We start from the raw sequence: 19,519 nt of genomic DNA, 5'->3' as shown, positions 1-19,519 counted from the left end.
CTTAATCAGGTTAAATCATCCGTACCCAAAACTCTCACACAACTGTAACAGACAGCTCGAAGATAAAACCAGCCATCAACACGTGAGCCAGAAACACGCACGTTTAAATGGATTCTGGCAAGTGATCATGCATGGACTGTTTCCCAGCTTTATATCGTAATCATATGGCTGTGAATTTTTCCCCAATGATTTCCTTCAACTTGTATTCAGCTGTTGACATCTTGAGTGATGAGTAATTACAAAAAAATAGTTTAAATGTGTTTATACCATGGCACTGTTGAATTCTCGACTCTGATTGGTTAGAAGGTGCTGATTCATTTTCTATAACAGCAGCTCTGACTGTAATGTAGCTGCAAAGGTTATATTAATGTGCTCCTTCTAATTCATCATTCCTATAGTTTCTAATGACTCTATCACAGAGATTAGAGAAAAACATGCAATTGTTCATATCATGAAGTCTTCTGTAAGGACATGTTTACTTAACATTTATGGAAGGAGTCTCCAGTGTCAACGCTTTGTAACTGTCAGTAAGTTTTCTGTAATGGGAAAGTCTTCAGAAAAAAGAATTCTGCTTATTCCAGTTTCTCATATAAGTTTTATAAACTTATATAAAAAGAGGAGCTATTAAAGAAATGACTGTTGGGAGCTAATGTGTTGCATGGACATTCCACAACACTAACTGTAACTATAAATGGATAAAAAGTAATTGTTGGTAAATTGCTGAGGTATATTGAGGTGGTGGCAGTAACTCCACTTGGTGATCGGCGGCAACACACCACCCTGTCGTATTTTCCTAAAACCACACATCCTGTCCCTTCCCTAGTTTTATTCCTTACATACAAATCTGCTAAAGATAACTAAACTCTTGATTGAAGTCTTTTAATTAATATTGTGCACAGGATCCACTGCTGATAATTTGTGTAACTTCTCTAAAACCCTTGAAGCTGTTTACTCTCAGCTGGGAGTGATATTCATTTTATTATACATACACATATGTGTATATCAGCTCCGTAAATACTACAATGTGTGCACAAAGATGTGTATAATTATTCCTAAAATATCCAAAGCATTTCAGAAGATTATGCCTTATCATGCTTTGAAGCTGTATTTTCTTTCTTTTTTTTTTTCTTTCGACTCAAAATAGGTTATGGCTGCACCTACAGTGCTGTGATCTATTCTCAAATTGGAATTTTTTCCAAGAACAACCCGCCTCTCCTTTGTGCTTTTATTTGCTTTTCTTTGCCTTTTTTGTGAGATGCAGAAAGCAACCGCCTCGACACAAAGCACCGTCAAACGGCTGAACATAACCCAGTGATTCATGGTTTCTAACTATAAGAGACAAACAACAAAATAATTTAGAAGCAAGTAACTCTTCATTTCATTTTTATGTTCACTTCACTTCACTAGAGAAGAGGAATATTTCAAAATGTAGCACATAATGTCTCTGGAATAGAGAGACAAGCAGTGAGAGACTGTACAGTATATATGCATATAATAATATAATATATAATAATAATTTTTATCTCAGCATTGTTAAATTCTCAAATCCGATAGGTCAGAAGGTGTTGAAGAGAAGGGCCTGTATGGCGTGTGTTGTAAAAACCTGTGAAAATCTTGATATAGTGAATATGTCTCTAAGGAGTCTCCAGTGTCAGCACCTTTTAGCAGGAGTTTCTGTAAGAGGAGTTTGCACTTCGCGGTTTCATAACTTGATAAACTGTGTATTTTGTATTATTAACTTCAAGACAGAGAGAGAAATAAAAGCTGGTGAGGGAATGACTGTTTATAGTTGTTGTAACATAAGTGAAAACAGGAACTAACTTGTTTCATGAACGTTCCACAACTGTAAATGTAACTACAAATGCATAAAAAGTACATGTCATTCTTTAATAAACATAAAATTAAGCTTTGGCAAATTGCTATAGTATAAAAGGAATAAGATAAGATCGGATAATAATCAATTATATATGTATATAAAATATAACAAGACATGCACAGTGCTATTATGTGCATTTTGCAAACTTCCACTATTCCACAGCTACATCCCAAATCTACTAAAAATACATCCCAAATGTACTAAATAGTAAGAAGCTGTCTGCAAAACCTAGAGCTTGATTTGGGAATGGAGATTTTTGGACATGCATGACTGAGCATTAACGTAACACTGCAAATTAGAAACAGAGAAATGTAAGTACTCTCTGGTTAGATTTGTATAACAGTCAAAGGGGACTTTCTCCTCTCCAGAAACCCGATTAACCGACAGCACGAACACTGATTTAAAGCAAAGTATTTGAAGTGAACGGTTTTAACACCATTACGGGCGTTGTTGTTTTCTGTCTGGCTGTGAAACTCACTCTTTCATTCAGAGCGGGTGTGTGTAGCCGCAGCGAAAGCAACCACTTCCTCCCTACCTGCTCCACACTCAATGCCAGAGCAGCAAACATCAGAGACGAGAAAGGTGGCCATGCGCCACAACCATGTTACGCACTCGACCTGACCAATGAAAAGACGTGTACTTTATGATGACATTCGCCCACGCGTGACTGTGTTCAGCATCGCTACTACTCTTGACTAAGCTAACTACTTTTTCAACTGATCTGCGGCCCACTGTTTCAGCCAAGCCCACAATCCATAATTAGTCATTGTTGGGGATACTCCCTTTAACACGTTCACTAATTTACTCATTATTCAAGAACTGTTACAGCTGAGCTTTCACCTCGCTGTTCCACTTTTACAGATTAGCGTGTGGAGTGGGTTAACTGATTTGGGCTGGGTAGTCATTCAGTTTCCACAATGACTGAAAAATCCTAAATTGAACATTTGTACGTTATTTCTACATCCTCTTGTGCTTTATCACTGTGCAGTTGTACAGAAATGAATATTCTATGACTGTATTTGGTAACATTTTACTTAAGGGTGCTGCCTATAGGGTTGCATGTCCTATACTAGCCTTTCATGACAGCTGACATAAACCTACATAAAGCTTTATAAAGGCTTATTCCAACAGCAATTACCTAACAGACTGCTTTAAGATTTTGAGTTATGTATTTATTCGCTGTGTGTTTATTCCTGCTTGTAAGGTTTTTATATATACATTATATGACTATGTCAAGAAACCATAACGACAGAAGTTATGTATATCTTCTCTGGCTCTTAACTAAAGTGTGTTTCTTATTTCTGCTTATAAGAGTTTTATGACTACTTATAACAATGTCATGACGTCATAATGACACAATTATGTATATTTTCTCTGGCCCTTAAACTGCTTTTTTTTTTTTTTTTTTAATTTCTACTTATAAAGTTTTTATGTATACTTATGACACCATAATGTCAGAAGCTATGAAAATCCTTTCTGGCTCCTAAATAAGTGTTTCTTATTACTGCTTATAAGATTTTATATATATTTATGTCATGACATCATAATGACATATATTTATGAATGTATATTATGTAATGGCACAGTTATATAATTTTTACAAGAGTGCCATGACACCATAATGACAGACGTTACAAATATCTTTTCTGTCTCTTAATAAAGTGAGTATCTTATTTCTCCTTGTAAGATTATTATGAATACTTATAACAATGTAATGACACCATAATGACATTTATATATGTTTTCTCTGGCCCTTAAAGTTTATTTCATATCTCTGCTTATAAGAATTATATACTGTATATACTTTATTTTCCTTACTTTGTAATATTTATATTCTTACATAATTCTTGTTTCTGCTTTTTTTTAATGAATGTTAATGACAATGTCATGACATTAATGACAGAAGTATGTGTATTTTCTCTGACCCTAATTTACCCTAACCACCCTGAAGTTGATTATTTTCCAATAACAACACAACCTAAAGTGTTTTATTCCTCTTACGCAACTTCACGTTGCTAATACTAACATTTTTTTTATCCATTTATAGTTACATGACTATAGAACTATAGAAATGATGGCGTATTAGAATGAGTGCTTTAATATAAACCTTGAAAACAAATCAACACCATCTGATCAATCATATTTGCGAATTCAACAGCGTTGTAGTATACATTATATTAATCACTACCATTATGTCATGCATTCTATCACAGTGGCAGCACATCACAGCACCATCAGCATTTCTGACGCAGTTGTGCTGCCTCTTCCCGCCAGTAGCCGTGTAAGTGGCCCATCTGCCTGTGATGACGGCATTGGCGGTGTGTGCAGGAAGTGACCTGAGCAGCCGTTTTATTAACACGGTGTTTGACAGAGCAGAGGGCAGCAGTCAGACTGACCCACCGGTGTCCTGTTTCCTTTGCTGATCACAGCGAAAGTGTGCCGCAGATACTGAGCCCTTTCCTGTCATTTCTCTTACTGAACTGCTGGCCTTGTTTCAGGTATTAAAATATGGACGTAGTCCAAAAGCTGTCGGGTGGAACAAAGCTCAGATTCAGACCTCCACCAGCACCACTGGCTCATCTGTGACTGCGATTTACAGAACGTGAGGCTGTTGATTCAGTGCATATGTACCCGAAGGGCCACAAATGCTCTTGACTGAGATCTTATTGTCTGGATGCTGTATGCTTGGAAAGAAACCATTTGAATGCTAAGTTGCTTACAGAATTACATAATGACAATCAGCCTCATAATTGCTAACATATTACATAGTGGATCACAAGATAATAACATTTCTTAGTAAAAAAAAAAACTGAGGCATGAGTCATGTTTCAGTGGAAACACATTGACCGGAACAGCGCAGTGTTGTCATTTCAATTTCATTACAACATCCAGTGACTTTCATGCAATGTGAGGAAGCTGCCATTAAAGTCGGTGCAAATACTATTTAATGTATATTAAAACAAAAAAAGAAAGAAAATGATTGATTAACTTCTTCCCTAATACATTCTTGAACAGCCCAATTCACTTTTGTCTTTACATCTGCTTTGCGTTAATGTTCTACCTTCAAGAATACAACTTAAAGGAATCTGCTCGTTCCTCCTGAGAACCAGAGAAAGAAAAATTCAAGCCATTTCCTTTAAAGCACAAAGAATGCAGGAATATGTGGCAGAAAGCCTGATGCCAGCTCAAGCCTGCAGTCCAATACTAAATAGTAGCAATTGTGAGGCTGCACAGGTATGCATCGACGACGAGGTGTGTGCGCGTGTGTTGTTTATTCAGCTGGTCGAATTTCGAGGCGGCAGATTCAAGCACACTTGCGTGCGTGTCTGTGGCAGGCTTCAGCAGAAATGAAACAGACCCACTTTACTCAGGCCTTAAATCCGTGCTGCGTTCACATGGAAGCAGTCACATGGTTAATGAGATTTGATTCATCTGGACAAATGACGGCTGGACGTTAGCAGAGGATGCAGGATAGTATCAGAATTGTGTTTCAAAAATGATTACATGTTTATGTCAATCATACGTGGAAAGTGCATTTCGACACATTATGCCCTGAAATGTGTGACCAATGTAATCGCGTTTAAAAAAGAATTATTCACGTGAGAAAATCACAAGTGAAAAACGAAGAAACACATCCAACATGGGAAACATTAACGTGGGTAATTTAAATGAATCATGTGGAAAAAAATCATATTAAATAAAAATTAATGACTCATGTGTAAAAATTGTACACGAATCATGAAAAAAATCAGACATGAAAATGAATGATTTATAGAACTCATACTGAAAATAAATGAATCGTGTAAAAATGACGTTTAATGAATCATGTGAAAAAAACAACACGAAAAGAAAATCAGTGTGAAGAACTGAAAAATGAATTCTTTTCGAAATAAAAGAATTATGTGGGGGGAAAAAATAAAACACATGAAAATAAAATAAAACCACAAGCACTACATGTGAAAAATATGTGAAACATAACATGCTCGGTGTCTAACAACCACACGTATAAATCTCACATGTCAATCATGTGATTAATCGCAAGTGAAGTCCATGTGACGTTTCTATAAGAATGGCTTTGTAATGTGATGGTGTTTGATTTAATCCTGCGTTCCTCAGGGAGTGCACTTTACAGGCTACAACTACGGCCTGCTCTCTTCCTGACTCCCTTAACGTCACTCTATAACCTATTACAAAGCCAGATCATTTCCTTCAATCAAACAAAAGCCACCTTTCAAGATCTCCTTCCACCCAAATAAAACATTTTAGGAGGCAGGTATGTGTTTGCACTCAATCCGGAACACGGCCATGGTTAAGCGTTAACAGCTAATAAATGAAAACCATGTCCCTCTCCTGTGCACTGTAGACTGACACCCGGGTACGTCCTTATGGACTCAGTGTGTCAGTGGCTGACCCATACCACAGCACCGCAAACACAGGCTCCGATTTGTACAATGGCTCTTCTGCGAATCACTCTGATGCATTAATATATAAGGAATTAAACACCTCAGGATGTGCTATTAAAGGATAAATAATCAATGACGGGCTTGAATGACGGGCTGAAGACTTTCTAATGTCAGAACACTTAAAGTTACTGTTTTACCTCAAGTACAAAGCACTGACACTAGAGACTCCTTCCATAAGCACTAAATAAACCTCATCTCACAACAAATCCGTTTACGTGGAGTGTCGGTCATACAAGGCCCTATATATGTTGTTACTATAGAAACGATAACGCATTAGAACGAGTGCATTTATGTAAACCCTGTAGCTGGAATTATTGTCAGATCTGCTGTTGTAACGAAGAAAATTAATCAGCAGTTTCTGACTGTTCAGCAGTGATGTTGTGGTGTTGTAATTGGAAGAAACGCTTCACATGCCAGTCTCTGGAGTGTAATTGGGAACATGAAAAACCGCTACGACCTTTAAATATGCTGTAGGTGCTGTGTGACCTTTTGATTCATAACACACCTTGTGAGGCCTCGAGCCGTTTGGGAATGTAGTGATGCAGCACATCATTAAAACCCCATGGGCCTGAAAGTCCTGGCATCATGTACAAAGCACAAGGCATACATATACCAGACAATTTACTATCCACAATGGCAACTTTTCAGCTGAAGTCTATCTAAAAACGGTTTATCCTGTGTATTATATTTGTACAGGCTTGTCAGGTTGGTCCAAAGACGCAGCCCCAAGTGTGTATAAATCACTGAGCTGTATGTTCGGCAAATGGTAACATGATGTAATGGGACCTAATCCCAGTCTTATGTAAGACAGCGAGAGAAACACTCCCTGGCTTGACTGAAAGGTGCCGTTGCTTTGTTGGCTTTCTTTTTGTTTCAGTTGTGTGCTTGTAGATCTGTTTCAGTTTGACTGAGTCCCAGGGCAAAACAGAGCAAGAACAGTGCGTCCCTCAGCCTTCAGGTGTGCATAGTGGAAAAAAAACCCAAAGTGAACGCCGTTCTTGTTCCAGAATTTTTCCACAAATATTTGAGGTGTACTGAAATTAGAACTGGACGCAAGCCAGGCCTTTGAATTCCAGCAAAGATGGCTGCACGTGCCAGCCACTCTCTGTTTTTCATTTCTCAACTATCCCACCCCCACTTTCTCTATTTTTCTTTGCAGAGCCCGCGAGTCTCAATGCTATCATTCTCTGATTCTGTGCGAATCTGGCCGCGTGTGTGCAGGAAATGGGACCAAACTGGCTTCCTGAGTGGCCCAGAGAGGAAACGCCGCAATAAGCAAGGGGTGTGCGTTTAAAAATAACCCGGTATAAAAGGCCCGGGCAGGAGCCCACTCGCCGTCAAACTCTCCCTAGCACACTTTCCACTAGCACGTTGCTCACTCGCTCCTGCTCTTCCATTCTCTCTGCCTGGCTCAACGGCTATATCCAGCAGGTATGCCTTGTAAAACAAGAACAACTAACGTGTTGAAAAAGGAGAGGAGTAAAACCAGACCTCAAACTGGAAAAAAACGCACAAATAGGATGCTCCGCAAGTGCATTCACAAGTACGGCCTACATAACTTGTGGAGAAGGGGAACTTTGAAGGCTTTTGGTTTGTTTGAAGGCTCCTAAAGTTTGTTTTTTTTTTATCACTAGGCCTTTTATTTGCTGTGAGACAAAAGCAAGAAGACAAAAAGACATATGTAATGAGACTCTTTGATGGGAGCCACGAGTTTGAGCATGTTTGAGCTCTCCTAAAAAAACCTCTTGCCAGTTTTTGACGCTTTGTTTGGGATATGAGTTATCCTGTAAGGCTGGTACAGCACATTTCGGTAATTAGTTCAGGCATGGAGAAAGTGAACCTTAGAGACCTGGGGCATGACACACACATACACACAGACATAACACATCTGCACAGTGACATGAAAAGAGTAGTGATGATAGAAGCTTACTATTAAAATTAGCCCACCAGGGAAATGCCTTCTGTTTCGTACATTCCATGTGCAAGAATGATGACGGTTGTAGGACTTGCTAAAAGATCACCACTCACATCCTCGTAAGCAGATGTTGAGGTTGCTGGAGACTTGAAACAAAACAGAAAGTGAACTGTTGGAATGTGTCCACTCAGTAACTTGATGATTTAGAAAAGCAAAATGTGAAATATAGATATAGATTTATTTCATAGCGCTGTTGAATTCTCAATTCTGATTGGTCAGAAGGTGTTGATTCATTTTCTATAACAGCAGCTCTCAAATCACATGATTATATTAATGCACTCATTCTAATATGTTATCTTTTCTGCAGTAACAGTTCATAGGGACTTATATGATGGACTCTCCACATAATCTAAGGCTAACAGCAAACAAAAACAGTGTTATTATGCAACAAAGAAACATATAATCGTTGATATGGTGACAACTGTAAGGAGATATCAGTGATTTTTAACAGTGGGTTTTCCGCCACTGGAAAGTCTTCAGGACAGAAGAGTTTGCACTTGTAGGTTTTTTCTTGTCCTATTAAAGTCAAAAGGTAGAAAAAAATAGAGGCTGGTGAGGGAACAACCGTTTATAACTGTATTAATGTAAAGTTCTATAATGTAAGTGTTCGTTAATTAATAAAAAATTTTAATTATTGATCAATTGCAGTGGTATAAGAGGAATTAAACATATTGGAACATGCTGTTATTGGAAAGGAATCAACTTTGGGGTGGTAACAGTGAGCCCAAGCCGCTTCAGGTTGCATTACACAACCGCTTGATTGATTATCTTCCTATAACAATGTTATTTCTTGCCTTATTGTCTCTCGTCAATTATTAGGCACTGTGACCTCTTAGCTTTTTTGGCAATAGTTACATTTTGTTACACCATTTTCATTGCGCAAAGAAACACTGGGTTTGGGAAGCAGTTGCTCATCAGGCTTTGGCCCAGACTCAACACAACCCCAAAAATGCTCTAACATGTGAGTAACCGCTGTGTATTAATTCACATCTGAATCATCACAGACTCAAAATTGGGAAAGCCTTCAGTCTGGCTTCAAGCAAGAGAAAGAGAGAGAGAGAGAGAGAGAGAGAGAGAGAGGACAAAGTAGGTATTTCTCCAAGTGAAACTGCATCAGTAAAAGTGAGACGGGCCGCGGTGAGCTAATGTTTTTCGACGGCTGTCGTGAAAACAGAGGCTGGTTTTGCAAACGGGACACTCTGTCCATCTGAGTTTGAACACACAAACACAAGCTGAGGCATGGAAATTACAATGTGCATGCTTTACACTGAGGTCCCATAGAAACACACACACACGCGCACACACACACACGCGGTAGGTTGACACATCACATTGAAATGATGCCTGTTATGTGGCTGGGAGTGTATGGGGGTTGGCCATATTGAGCTTAAACACACACGTCAGGCAGCGTGAAAGAATTTGTCGGCATGCATGACGTGAGTTTATAATTGCTGTCATTTTATGCAATGGAAAAAATTTTATTCTAATGAAAAGCTTTCTTTACGCTTCTTTAGGTTCCGTCATAAGTCATTTGTGTTAAAACTTTATACTAGGCTATATGGATCACTTTGATTTTCAAACACATACACTACTGAGATGAGGCAGAGACACAAAGATTCTTGGTAATCACACACTTTTACATTCAGTCATTTAGTCACACACTCATATGCAGAGTAGAAGCGATACAAAGAACTTAAAGAAACTGTAACGAATCATAACTCATCAGAGATATTAGATATGAACTGGTTTATGGAGTTAGTGCTAGTGTTGAGCCAGGTTCAAACTTAAGTATTTAAAGAAGAGAACACACACTCACTCACTTCTCATTCCACACATTGTGCATGCTCAGAAATAAAGGGTGTACCTGTAACTGTACCTTTCTTAGACAGGTGCACAGAGTGTACGTTTAAGTATTAAAGATGGTCCAATTACAAAAAGACGTACTCTTGAGCATAAAGGAAATAAAGGATACTAATCTGCTAAATGGTGCCTTTTCTTGTCACTGGGGTGGTACTCCTTTTTAAAGGTACACCTTTTGTACCTTTAGTGTGTACGCTATGTCCATGTTTCCATGTGACGGATACATACCAAATGTACAAAAGATGTATCTTTAAAGAGTACCACTGAGAGACAAGCAAATGTTCAGTGTAGTACTATGTTTTCTGAGTGTGTGCATCATATGAATGTACACTCCTGGGCAAAAAAAAATGGGCCAAGCCCCAAACGGCACATATTAAGCTTTTAATGGTCTTAACAACAAATCATTGGCCAGAAAATTAGCAAGAATGAAGCAAATGCACTCCTGAGAGCTCCTGTGCCACCATTTTCTGCATTACTTTTGCTGCAGTGAACTGTTTGTTTGGGAAAAAGCTAGAAACAGGGAAATTCACTTATATAGTCTTCTTGTACACAAAGGTAAAATCATGATAATGATTAAAATGTTTGATGTAAAATTCAACAGTCTGGGTGTACAATTTTTTACAAAAATATTTTCTGGGATTTTTTTTTTTCTTAAAAGATCAGTCATTATTTGGTTATATTTGGTTATCACACACCTGATGCAGTCCATCAAGGGCCACGAGGCTTAAAGAATCAAAGGAAACAGCTATCCCATACTAAGTTCCTTTATCTATTTGTTTAATTCCTGTTAATTTCCTGACCAATGATTTGTTGTGAAGACCATTAAAAGCTTAATATTTTGCTATTTTGGGCTTGGCCCATTTTTTTTTCTTTTCTTTTTTTTTTGCCCAGGAATTTAGTGTACCATTAAAGGAATAATTGACTTTAAAGATCACTTAAGCACCTTTAAAGCTTAACTTTTTTTAAAGACTAATTAAAGGTATAGCACATGTACCTTCCCAAAAAAAAAAAAAAAAAAAAAAAAAAAAAACCTGACGGTACAGAAGATGTTCCCTTGAGACAGGGACAGATTTACACAGGTGTGAAAAAGTGCCATCAATCCTGGTTTTGGTATCTATCACTCTATCACTTAATAATGTATGCAAATTAGTTGCATTAAAAATGACTAGATGATTATTTATGCAAATGCTTCCCACTACACCTATCCATTAACCTGTCGTTTTCATGTCACCACTGTTAGAAGGCATGTGACATGATAAAAGTCTGTAGTGAGGGATTTTTACTGACCAGCCCAGCCCCTCCCCCCTCCCCTCAGCCCCTCCCCACCCCAGCTCCCCCAACCCAAGGACTCGTCATTAGCGAAACTTAATGGCTCCGTAAACAATGCGAATAAATCGCAGCGCCGATCGGCGCGTCGTCCGACCTGAATGCGCCGCTTCATTTGCACGTGAATGGCGCGCGACGTGAGCGCCGAGCGCGCGGCCGAGAGGGGAGACACGAGCGGCGCCCGCGTTTAGACAAACCTGCTGCGCGGACACAAAAACAGCCGCGAGCGCGCGCGCGCGCGCCATCATCAAGACGATTTGTGCGGGGCTGCGCGCGGCCGAGGACGGCTCCATTCACGCCACGCGCGCTTTGCACCAGTATCGGCTGCTGTAGCATGACTCAGACTCACTGAAGCAATGAAAAAGTTAATAATAAACAGATAAATAATCAGCGTTTTCATTTTAAATAAACAAATTCTTCACTTACTGAGTCCAACCACATTGTTGTGCACTGTTATTAACCTGACATCACGTGTGTTTGACTATTAATTAAAAAAAAAATGCACGTGACCCATACAGCCAGGTGCTATAGAAATGGAGCACATTATTATTATTATTATTATTATTATTATTATTATTGCATGAGTAGCAGTCATTGTTACTGTATATTAATTATACACACCTTTTTGAGTTACTGGTAACTAAAATAAAACTAACAGTAACACACCACCTGTTGTTTTAACACATCTGTCCTGATGTTCACTGTGTTTAAATGTTCACTACATGCTCAAGGTCCTCTAGCTAAAGACACACACACACACACACACATAAACTTTTGAAAAAATGAAAGAAAGAAAGTTACTGTTTCATTTGTTTTCTTTAAAAAGGTACAAAGCTGAAGTGGTTTGGCTGAAGTGTGAGTCTGGGATCAGTGAAGTCTTGTGTAGCCAGGTATTGACAAACTAAGCAAAGAAAAATAATAGGAGAAAAAAACAAACAAACAAAATAACATCTTGTGGTTGGCTGTTTCTTTTTTCATCAGAATGTGTCGCTTTGTGTCTCTAAATTACACCCCAGACTGCTTCTGTAAGTAAACTATTTCGGGTTGATATTATGGTGCAGTCACTTTTCTGGCTTTTTCGTGTCATGCTTTAACAACTGTAGCCCATCAGAGCTGCCCTGAAATGAACATGAAATGTTACTCTTTCCAAATGAGTGCTGTACGAAGTAAAAGTCACGAATGATCCACCAAAACATCACAAATCATATCAAATTGATCCCTGGCTGTTTTATTTTACCGCCCAGTGTGATTAAAGGCATTCAAATCTGGCAACTGTAAGCGACTTGACTGGTGCGCATGCGCGGTGCAAATCGAGCAGCCCGGGGAGTTCCGCCCCTTCTGTGACGTCACGGGCTCGCGAGCAGCTAAATGCGAGTATGAGCGCAGGCAGAGGGAGAGAGCGTGTGTGTTTTACTCAGAGTAAGTGGAGAGAGAGAGAGCGCCACTCGACCTGCTCTTTTATACCGGCTATTTTTGGGCGCTCTACCTCCATCCTGAACGCCGTTTCCTCCGCTCGCACAATTGGTCCAGCAGCGGGGTTTATAAGGGAGGAGGGTTTTACCTGCCACACACTCGCTGCCCGCTCAGGACGCTGGAGCAGCACAGCTTTATGGGAAAGAAAACGAACTCTGGATCAGACGTGTATTAACAGTTTTTTTTGACGAGGAGAGCGGTGTATTTTACGCTCACACAAAAAAGAGGGTTTTTTTTTTAAAGTGTAACTTTGACGTTTTGGAAAATGGCTTTACCTGGGACCATTTTGCCTTCTATTTCTACATTCGCAGGACAGAAGGAGAAACTTTGGGAAAGTGTAAGTAATAGTTGTTTTACGCATTTTGTTTGCGCATTTTACGCCAAACTCTGCATTAAAAGTTGCCAGCAAAGTTAAAAGCACTGTTAGCTATTCAGAGTAAGATAATCTTAACATTAAATGCTTTTTTCCCCCTTTTTTTTGCAGAGGTGGATTGGAGAAGTGGAGAAACCGCTGGCGTGCGCGGTACCGAGCGTGGATTCGTGCCGTGCCAGAAAGGACGACGAGGATCTGAGCGATTTCTTGGATCTGGAGTTTATTCTGGCCAACACGACCGGTCCTGAGAGCGTGGTGGGACCAGTGGACTATAATTCAACAGTGGAGCACTGCAGCATGTACCAGACAGGGAGCGCGTACGTGCCGCCTCCACCACCGTACTCCCACAGCCTAGTGGCGGAACTGTTGCACTCCGAAGCGGACAACACGTACGGCATGAGCACAACCACCACCACCACCACCAGCAGCAGCAACAGCATCGGGATTCAGGGCCGGTTCGTGGTGAACTCCGCGCCTTTCCCGAGGCAGGACTTCGTCGAGGGGATCAAAGTTGAGCCGTGCGCGGACGGCTACGGTCCCGTGCTGGGGATGGTGCCACAGAGCTGCCACCGGATCAAGCAGGAGGGCAACGTATCGTGCGCGATGCCCTTTGACCAGCCGAGGCTCGCCGTCTCTCCGCAAGCAGCGGGGAACATGACGCCGCCGCTCAGCCCGGACGACCAGGCGCGTTGTCACACGCAGATCTGCCGCACCACTTTCCCGCAGAACGGCTACTACGCAAGCCACGCGCCTCTCCCGCAGCAGCAGCAGCAGCAACACCAGCATCAGCAGGTGCCGCTGGCCTACGCGGGAGCGCGCGCATACGCAGGCATGTTCGATGACGGCCTCGGTATGGTGCAGCCCGGTGCGCCGCGCGCGCTCCTCACTCCGCCGTCCTCACCGCTCGACCTGCTCGAGTCCAAGCCGAAGCGCGGGCGACGCACCTGGCCGAGGAAGCGCGCGGCCACGCACACCTGCACGTTCGCTGGATGCGGCAAGACGTACACCAAGAGCTCGCACCTCAAGGCGCATCACCGAACTCACACCGGTAAGAGATTTTTTTTTTTACTCTGTGATTCACTTAAAAAAACTGATTATTTGAGACAAATCATGCACAGGAAAGATGCAAAGCTCTACTGACACACTAGATTTATTTTTTCTCTAATGTTTTTAGAGTTAACATGAAAAGTTTGCGCATGCGCTAACTACTGTAAGAACTCAGCAATGAGTTCTTTTTTGTTCTTTTCACGTGTTACGAAGCGATTCATACTGAATTAACTTTTCTTTTTCTCCATCCTATCAGGTGAGAAGCCGTACCACTGCAACTGGGAAGGCTGCGGCTGGAAGTTTGCCCGCTCCGACGAGCTCACACGTCACTTCCGCAAGCACACCGGTCACCGACCCTTCCAGTGCCACCTGTGCGAGCGCGCCTTCTCCCGCTCCGACCATCTGGCGCTGCACATGAAGAGGCACATGTGAGAGACACACACAAGACAAACGGCAAAAAAGCCAAAGCCTTATTACTGCCTTATTTAAGTCCTTTGTACAAGACCAAAAGACTGTTTTGTTATTATTATTTTTTTTTTTTGGGTCGATAAAGATTTATATTGTTCTTTATACTTTTGTAACAATGTAGCTGGTACTACGTGGGATTTATAGAGCAGGCAGTTAAGCGCTGCATAAGTGTTTTGGGGACAAACAGCAACCTGCAGGGCTGGTCCTATAATATATAAAATCTCTATATCTCTATATATAGCTCTGTTGAAACTGGAAACAATGTGTAAGTTTAACATGGTGCCTTTATAGTGATGAATTTAGCATGCATGCTGTGCTGCCAGGATTGTGCACAACGTGACATCCTGAAATCATGCGTGATGACAATGTTTTCCTCTTGAAACTGCCTCCAAATTGTTCTAAGGACCAGAACTGTGCGTTCACTCAAGTTTGATACATTCTCAGCCATTTGGTTTTCATGGAAGTAAGATATTTTCTAGATGTTGTATCATGAAGGTACAATAACCTGTTCAAGCCCCATTGTACACTAGCACATACACCAGGGCTAGACGCTCTGCATTATTTTTTTTTTTAAAGAATGTGTACATACGTTTTATATTGTAAGTATTGTATTTATTGTACATATTAAACTAAATTTGAATATATTCCTGGTGCCATGTGCATCTTTGTGAATTTTTTTTTCTTCTACTTGTCCCTCCTCTTAGAAAAAGACAACTCACATATTTAAGCTCAGCCTCTTATTATGGGCTGCTTTGATGTTGCTTTGGAGTCCCCAGAAACTCTGCGGCACACAAGCTCATTACTGGTAACCATGCGCCCTTAACACGGCATTTGGTTAAGGCAAGGGTACCAAGCTGCTATTCCTGAACCCCCACTCAGGCTTATGGAATTGGGTATTATAGTTTAGGCCAAGATGCTTTCCAGCTGCTGCGAGACGAGGCCCGCAGCCTGTGGCTTTCGCCTATAAATACAAACATTACATTTACATAATTACAGAGAGAGAATTTAGATATGTCTGGACGGAGGGGCGCTGGGCTCCGTGCTGAAGATCCAGAAGTGCAGGAATAAAGCTTAAAGATGGTACATTTACACAAGGTTTTGATGGCAGCTTGTCGAAACAAGACGTCTGAGCATGTAACTGCTGATGTGATTCAAAATTCAGTCAAAATTAGTCCTGAGAGCACATGTTTGTGGACATCCACTTCTAAGCCTTCATAACCTTAATGATAGCTGAACAACCAAAACATTACTGAGTGGAGAAACTTTAAAAAGAATGGTGCAAATTCTCAAAAAAAAAGAGCATGTAAACAGCTAGACTGAATACCAGCAGTTTTGGGTGAGTGAAATTAAAGTAAAGTTTACTGAAACTTTCCACCATTCTGCTCGTGTGAAACGTGGTATGGTCATGTTCAGTTCTGGTGTGCAAAATTTCTCATACAGGGGAAAAAAAAGAAGAAATGCAAGCCAGGCTATTAATAGCAAACTGGTGAGGTGTAAAAGTAGAAGTCTCATTTCACTTTTTTGTTCTGAGGATAGTAACTTCTACTACCAAGACACGCATGAACAGCAATATAAGATTCTCATTTTTAAGGGTTTCTAAATCTTCACACGTGTTTAAATAGCCCAGAAAATGCTGCTAATGTGAGTTTCAGGATTAATGTACGGTTGGGTTGGAGCCACACACACTCTCACACACTCACACGCCCACACCCACACACGCACAATCACCTTATTTTATAATTAAGATATTAACTCAAAAAGGAGCTTTTTGTTTCTAGAAAGAACCCAAAAAGGAAACACAGAAGAAAAAAAGTTGACCTAATCATCAAGTCCCAAAGCTAATAAACAACTCTTGTTGCAAAAAATGTCAAAATGGAGCTGTAAGTGCAGCAGGTTGGCCCCTGACAGCCATCATGAATGCATTCAGAAAAGAAAAAAAAAAAAAAAACAACTTTTTTTTTCAGGAATCCCCGAAGGCAGCCTCTTATTAACCCACTTGACACTGGACACACTGCAGCTAAATCTAAAAACGAGACAAGAATGTGGCTGAGCACGCCTGACGAGAAGTCTTTTAAAATTAAACACATGTGGAAGCTTAGAAAAGAGAGGCGTCACTGAACGACAAAGAATAACACGAATGAGAAACAAATTCCTGCCCCATATTTCAATGTCACCTGAGCCTTACCCGGCCTCTTACTTCTTTCTCAACTCCGAATCTTCAATTCAAACCCCTTGTGAAGCGTTTTGTAAATATAATAGTGCACCAAGGAATGTCCTGTTATTTCAAATGGCTGTAATTGACCAAAACCCACAAATGCATCCAGCTGCTGAAGTTTTTTTCACACTTGGATCGAAATCTTGCATTCATTTTCAACCTGTTCAGTCTAAAGCTTAAAAAGTGGTCAGAAGCATTTAAGGTGCTTTTGTGTGGTGTTTCAAATACACAACCTTTGAGAAAATGGAAATGAAATGAAGCGTGAGAGTTTGACTCTGTAATAGGACAAAGGAAGTTTCTTAATAGGGAGATTGCATTATACACATAAAATACGAACAGGAACATAGTGTAAAACGCAAAGACACACTTGTTGCACATATCTGCTTGCAATCTATACTACAACTTTACAGGCGTGGACAAATCAGTGGCCCGTGTGCTGAGACAAGCAGATTAACCTTCCAGGATATCGTTTTTTGTTTGTTTGTTTGTTTTATTTTTGTTTTTTAATTTTTTTTTTTAAAATTTGTAGTTACTTGACTTTTTTCCACGAGCTGCTGAGATGACATGGCGATTATTTTTTTAACAAGGTGTGGCCATGAATCAGTATATTAAGTTTTTAACTTTTTTTTACCGATTACATTACGCTACACTTCATTCCTGGAATGACGCCTAAAACCTGTCACTGGTGCCATGACATATGCCATTAACCTGCATCACCTCAAGCGAATTCTCAAAGAGAATAGACTTTTCTGAACATTCCAACCAAATAACTAACTAGAGACAACGTAGTGGTATGACGTTCACATAGCATATTAAAGGCGTGGGCTTTGTGTTCCACGACACTGGTATTTTGGGCCCACAACATAAAAATTAATGGCTACAAAATACTTGGTTTGACTTGTGACTACAATATATTAATTTGCCTTATCAAAAATAACCAACGTCACCTCAGCGGCTTCATGCCTGATCAAACAGAGAAGCAAAAAAAATCTCTATTACCTACGTACTTTTGCAAAACAATTTTTTTTTTTTCAATTTTCTCCCCAATTTGGTCACCTGCCAATTCCCACCCACCAGCCAGCTCATAGCCCACCCCATGAGGGAGGGTGAAGGCTAACACGTGCTTCGCCGAGACACATGAATCCAGCAATCCACATTTTTTGCTGCTCCTGCTGCATCACATGGCAGTGTACCACACTCAGCAAAGTGCTGTCTGCCCTCTTCTGCGTACACGAGCTCACAGATGCCCATGATTGGCTAGTGTTGCTGTGATTGACAAGCGAGAGTGAGTATGCCATTCCTACCACCTGAAGAGCATGGCAATTTTCATATGTAAACGTAACACGTTCCAATTGCTTCATAAACATGCCACTCTTTTTCAAAACCTGCCATTACACGTGAACTCATGATGTGATTTGACAGCAGTTAGGAACTAATTTTACAGCGATTCTTTCCAGAATCAAAAATATGTAAGGAAACACTGCTTCATACGGAGACGACATTCGGCTGGCTTCCATAAACAATATGACGTAACTGCAGAGCAAACTGACATCGTGCTAAGTTTTCTCTGACCATGTCGTACACGGGCAGCTGACCAACCTCAATCACACTACATAACCAAGCCTGTGATCGTTACCAATGTGGCACTCCCAAGCTGATTCATTCCAAGATGGGTGACTTTGAGGAGCGGCAATCTTCTTCCTGCGTTCGGGGAAATTGTCATGAAAATTTAAAAGCGCCACCTACAGCACTGGCGCACTCGTATGCGACAACCAATACTAAACACTGCGGAGAGTATGCAAATTTGCACAACCCTTGCAGACGTTGTGTTTGCGTTAAATATGACGCCTTAATGCTTGCACAATACACAGTCACCTTGTATGTAAACACTTTTCGAGATAAAATACAGATGCTAGCCAGACTCGAAAACATGTTTACCTGCAAGAACAGCATAGAACATAGCCAAAATGTTAGGCAATGACAGTGCCTTTTTGTCGAGAATGCAAACAAAAATTTTTATCAAGCGACTACAAGACTACATAAAGACTACAAAAACACTACATAAAGACTACATAGGTTAATTAAGTTATTGGGCAAACATAACATGGAACTGGGCAAGCACATGCATCTTTTATTCCAGATTACAGTTAGTAACATTGCTAGTAAAGTGTGCAAAGTCTTTAGATAAGCTACACCTGGAACCAGTTATTTTTTTTCTTTTCCGATTATACATGATGCTACAGTTAAAATGTGGTCCATGACCTACTTGAGTCAGGGACAAATCTATGGGGAAATCTGATGAAACTGAAAATATACCTTTAACAATATGATTAATCACGCACACACACAGTACAGCTCAGTGAATGACTGAGGCTGAGGTGGCAGAAATTACTAGAGATTAGTCTAAGACATGAAGAAACTCACGTTTCAGGCTTTATCATGG

At 40.4% G+C, this 19,519-nt stretch overlaps 1 protein-coding gene across 1 annotated transcript; it reads left to right on the top strand.

The window, feature by feature from the left end:
- Positions 1–12,882: 12,882 nt before the first annotated feature.
- klf2b (Kruppel-like factor 2b) lies at positions 12,883–15,505 on the top strand. Its single transcript, XM_026925892.3, has 3 exons — positions 12,883–13,310; positions 13,458–14,394; positions 14,650–15,505. Exons 1-3 carry the CDS (start codon positions 13,239–13,241, stop codon positions 14,823–14,825), a joined length of 1,185 nt encoding a protein of 394 aa, XP_026781693.3. The 5' UTR covers positions 12,883–13,238; the 3' UTR covers positions 14,826–15,505.
- Positions 15,506–19,519: the final 4,014 nt, after the last annotated feature.

This window comes from Pangasianodon hypophthalmus, chromosome 21, assembly GCF_027358585.1.
Source record: "Pangasianodon hypophthalmus isolate fPanHyp1 chromosome 21, fPanHyp1.pri, whole genome shotgun sequence".
Taxonomy (NCBI): domain Eukaryota; kingdom Metazoa; phylum Chordata; class Actinopteri; order Siluriformes; family Pangasiidae; genus Pangasianodon; species Pangasianodon hypophthalmus.
This window is presented reverse-complemented; position numbering and strand designations above follow the sequence as displayed.

Bases quoted from the DNA above. Each gene is read 5' to 3' on its own strand.
- klf2b (XM_026925892.3), top strand. From the start codon at position 13,239: ATGGCTTTACCTGGGACCATTTTGCCTTCTATTTCTACATTCGCAGGA. The intron at 13,311-13,457 runs GTAAGTAATAGT...TTTTTTTTGCAG, and splicing joins AGGAGAAACTTTGGGAAAGT to AGGTGGATTGGAGAAGTGGA. The intron at 14,395-14,649 runs GTAAGAGATTTT...CCATCCTATCAG, and splicing joins GCATCACCGAACTCACACCG to GTGAGAAGCCGTACCACTGC.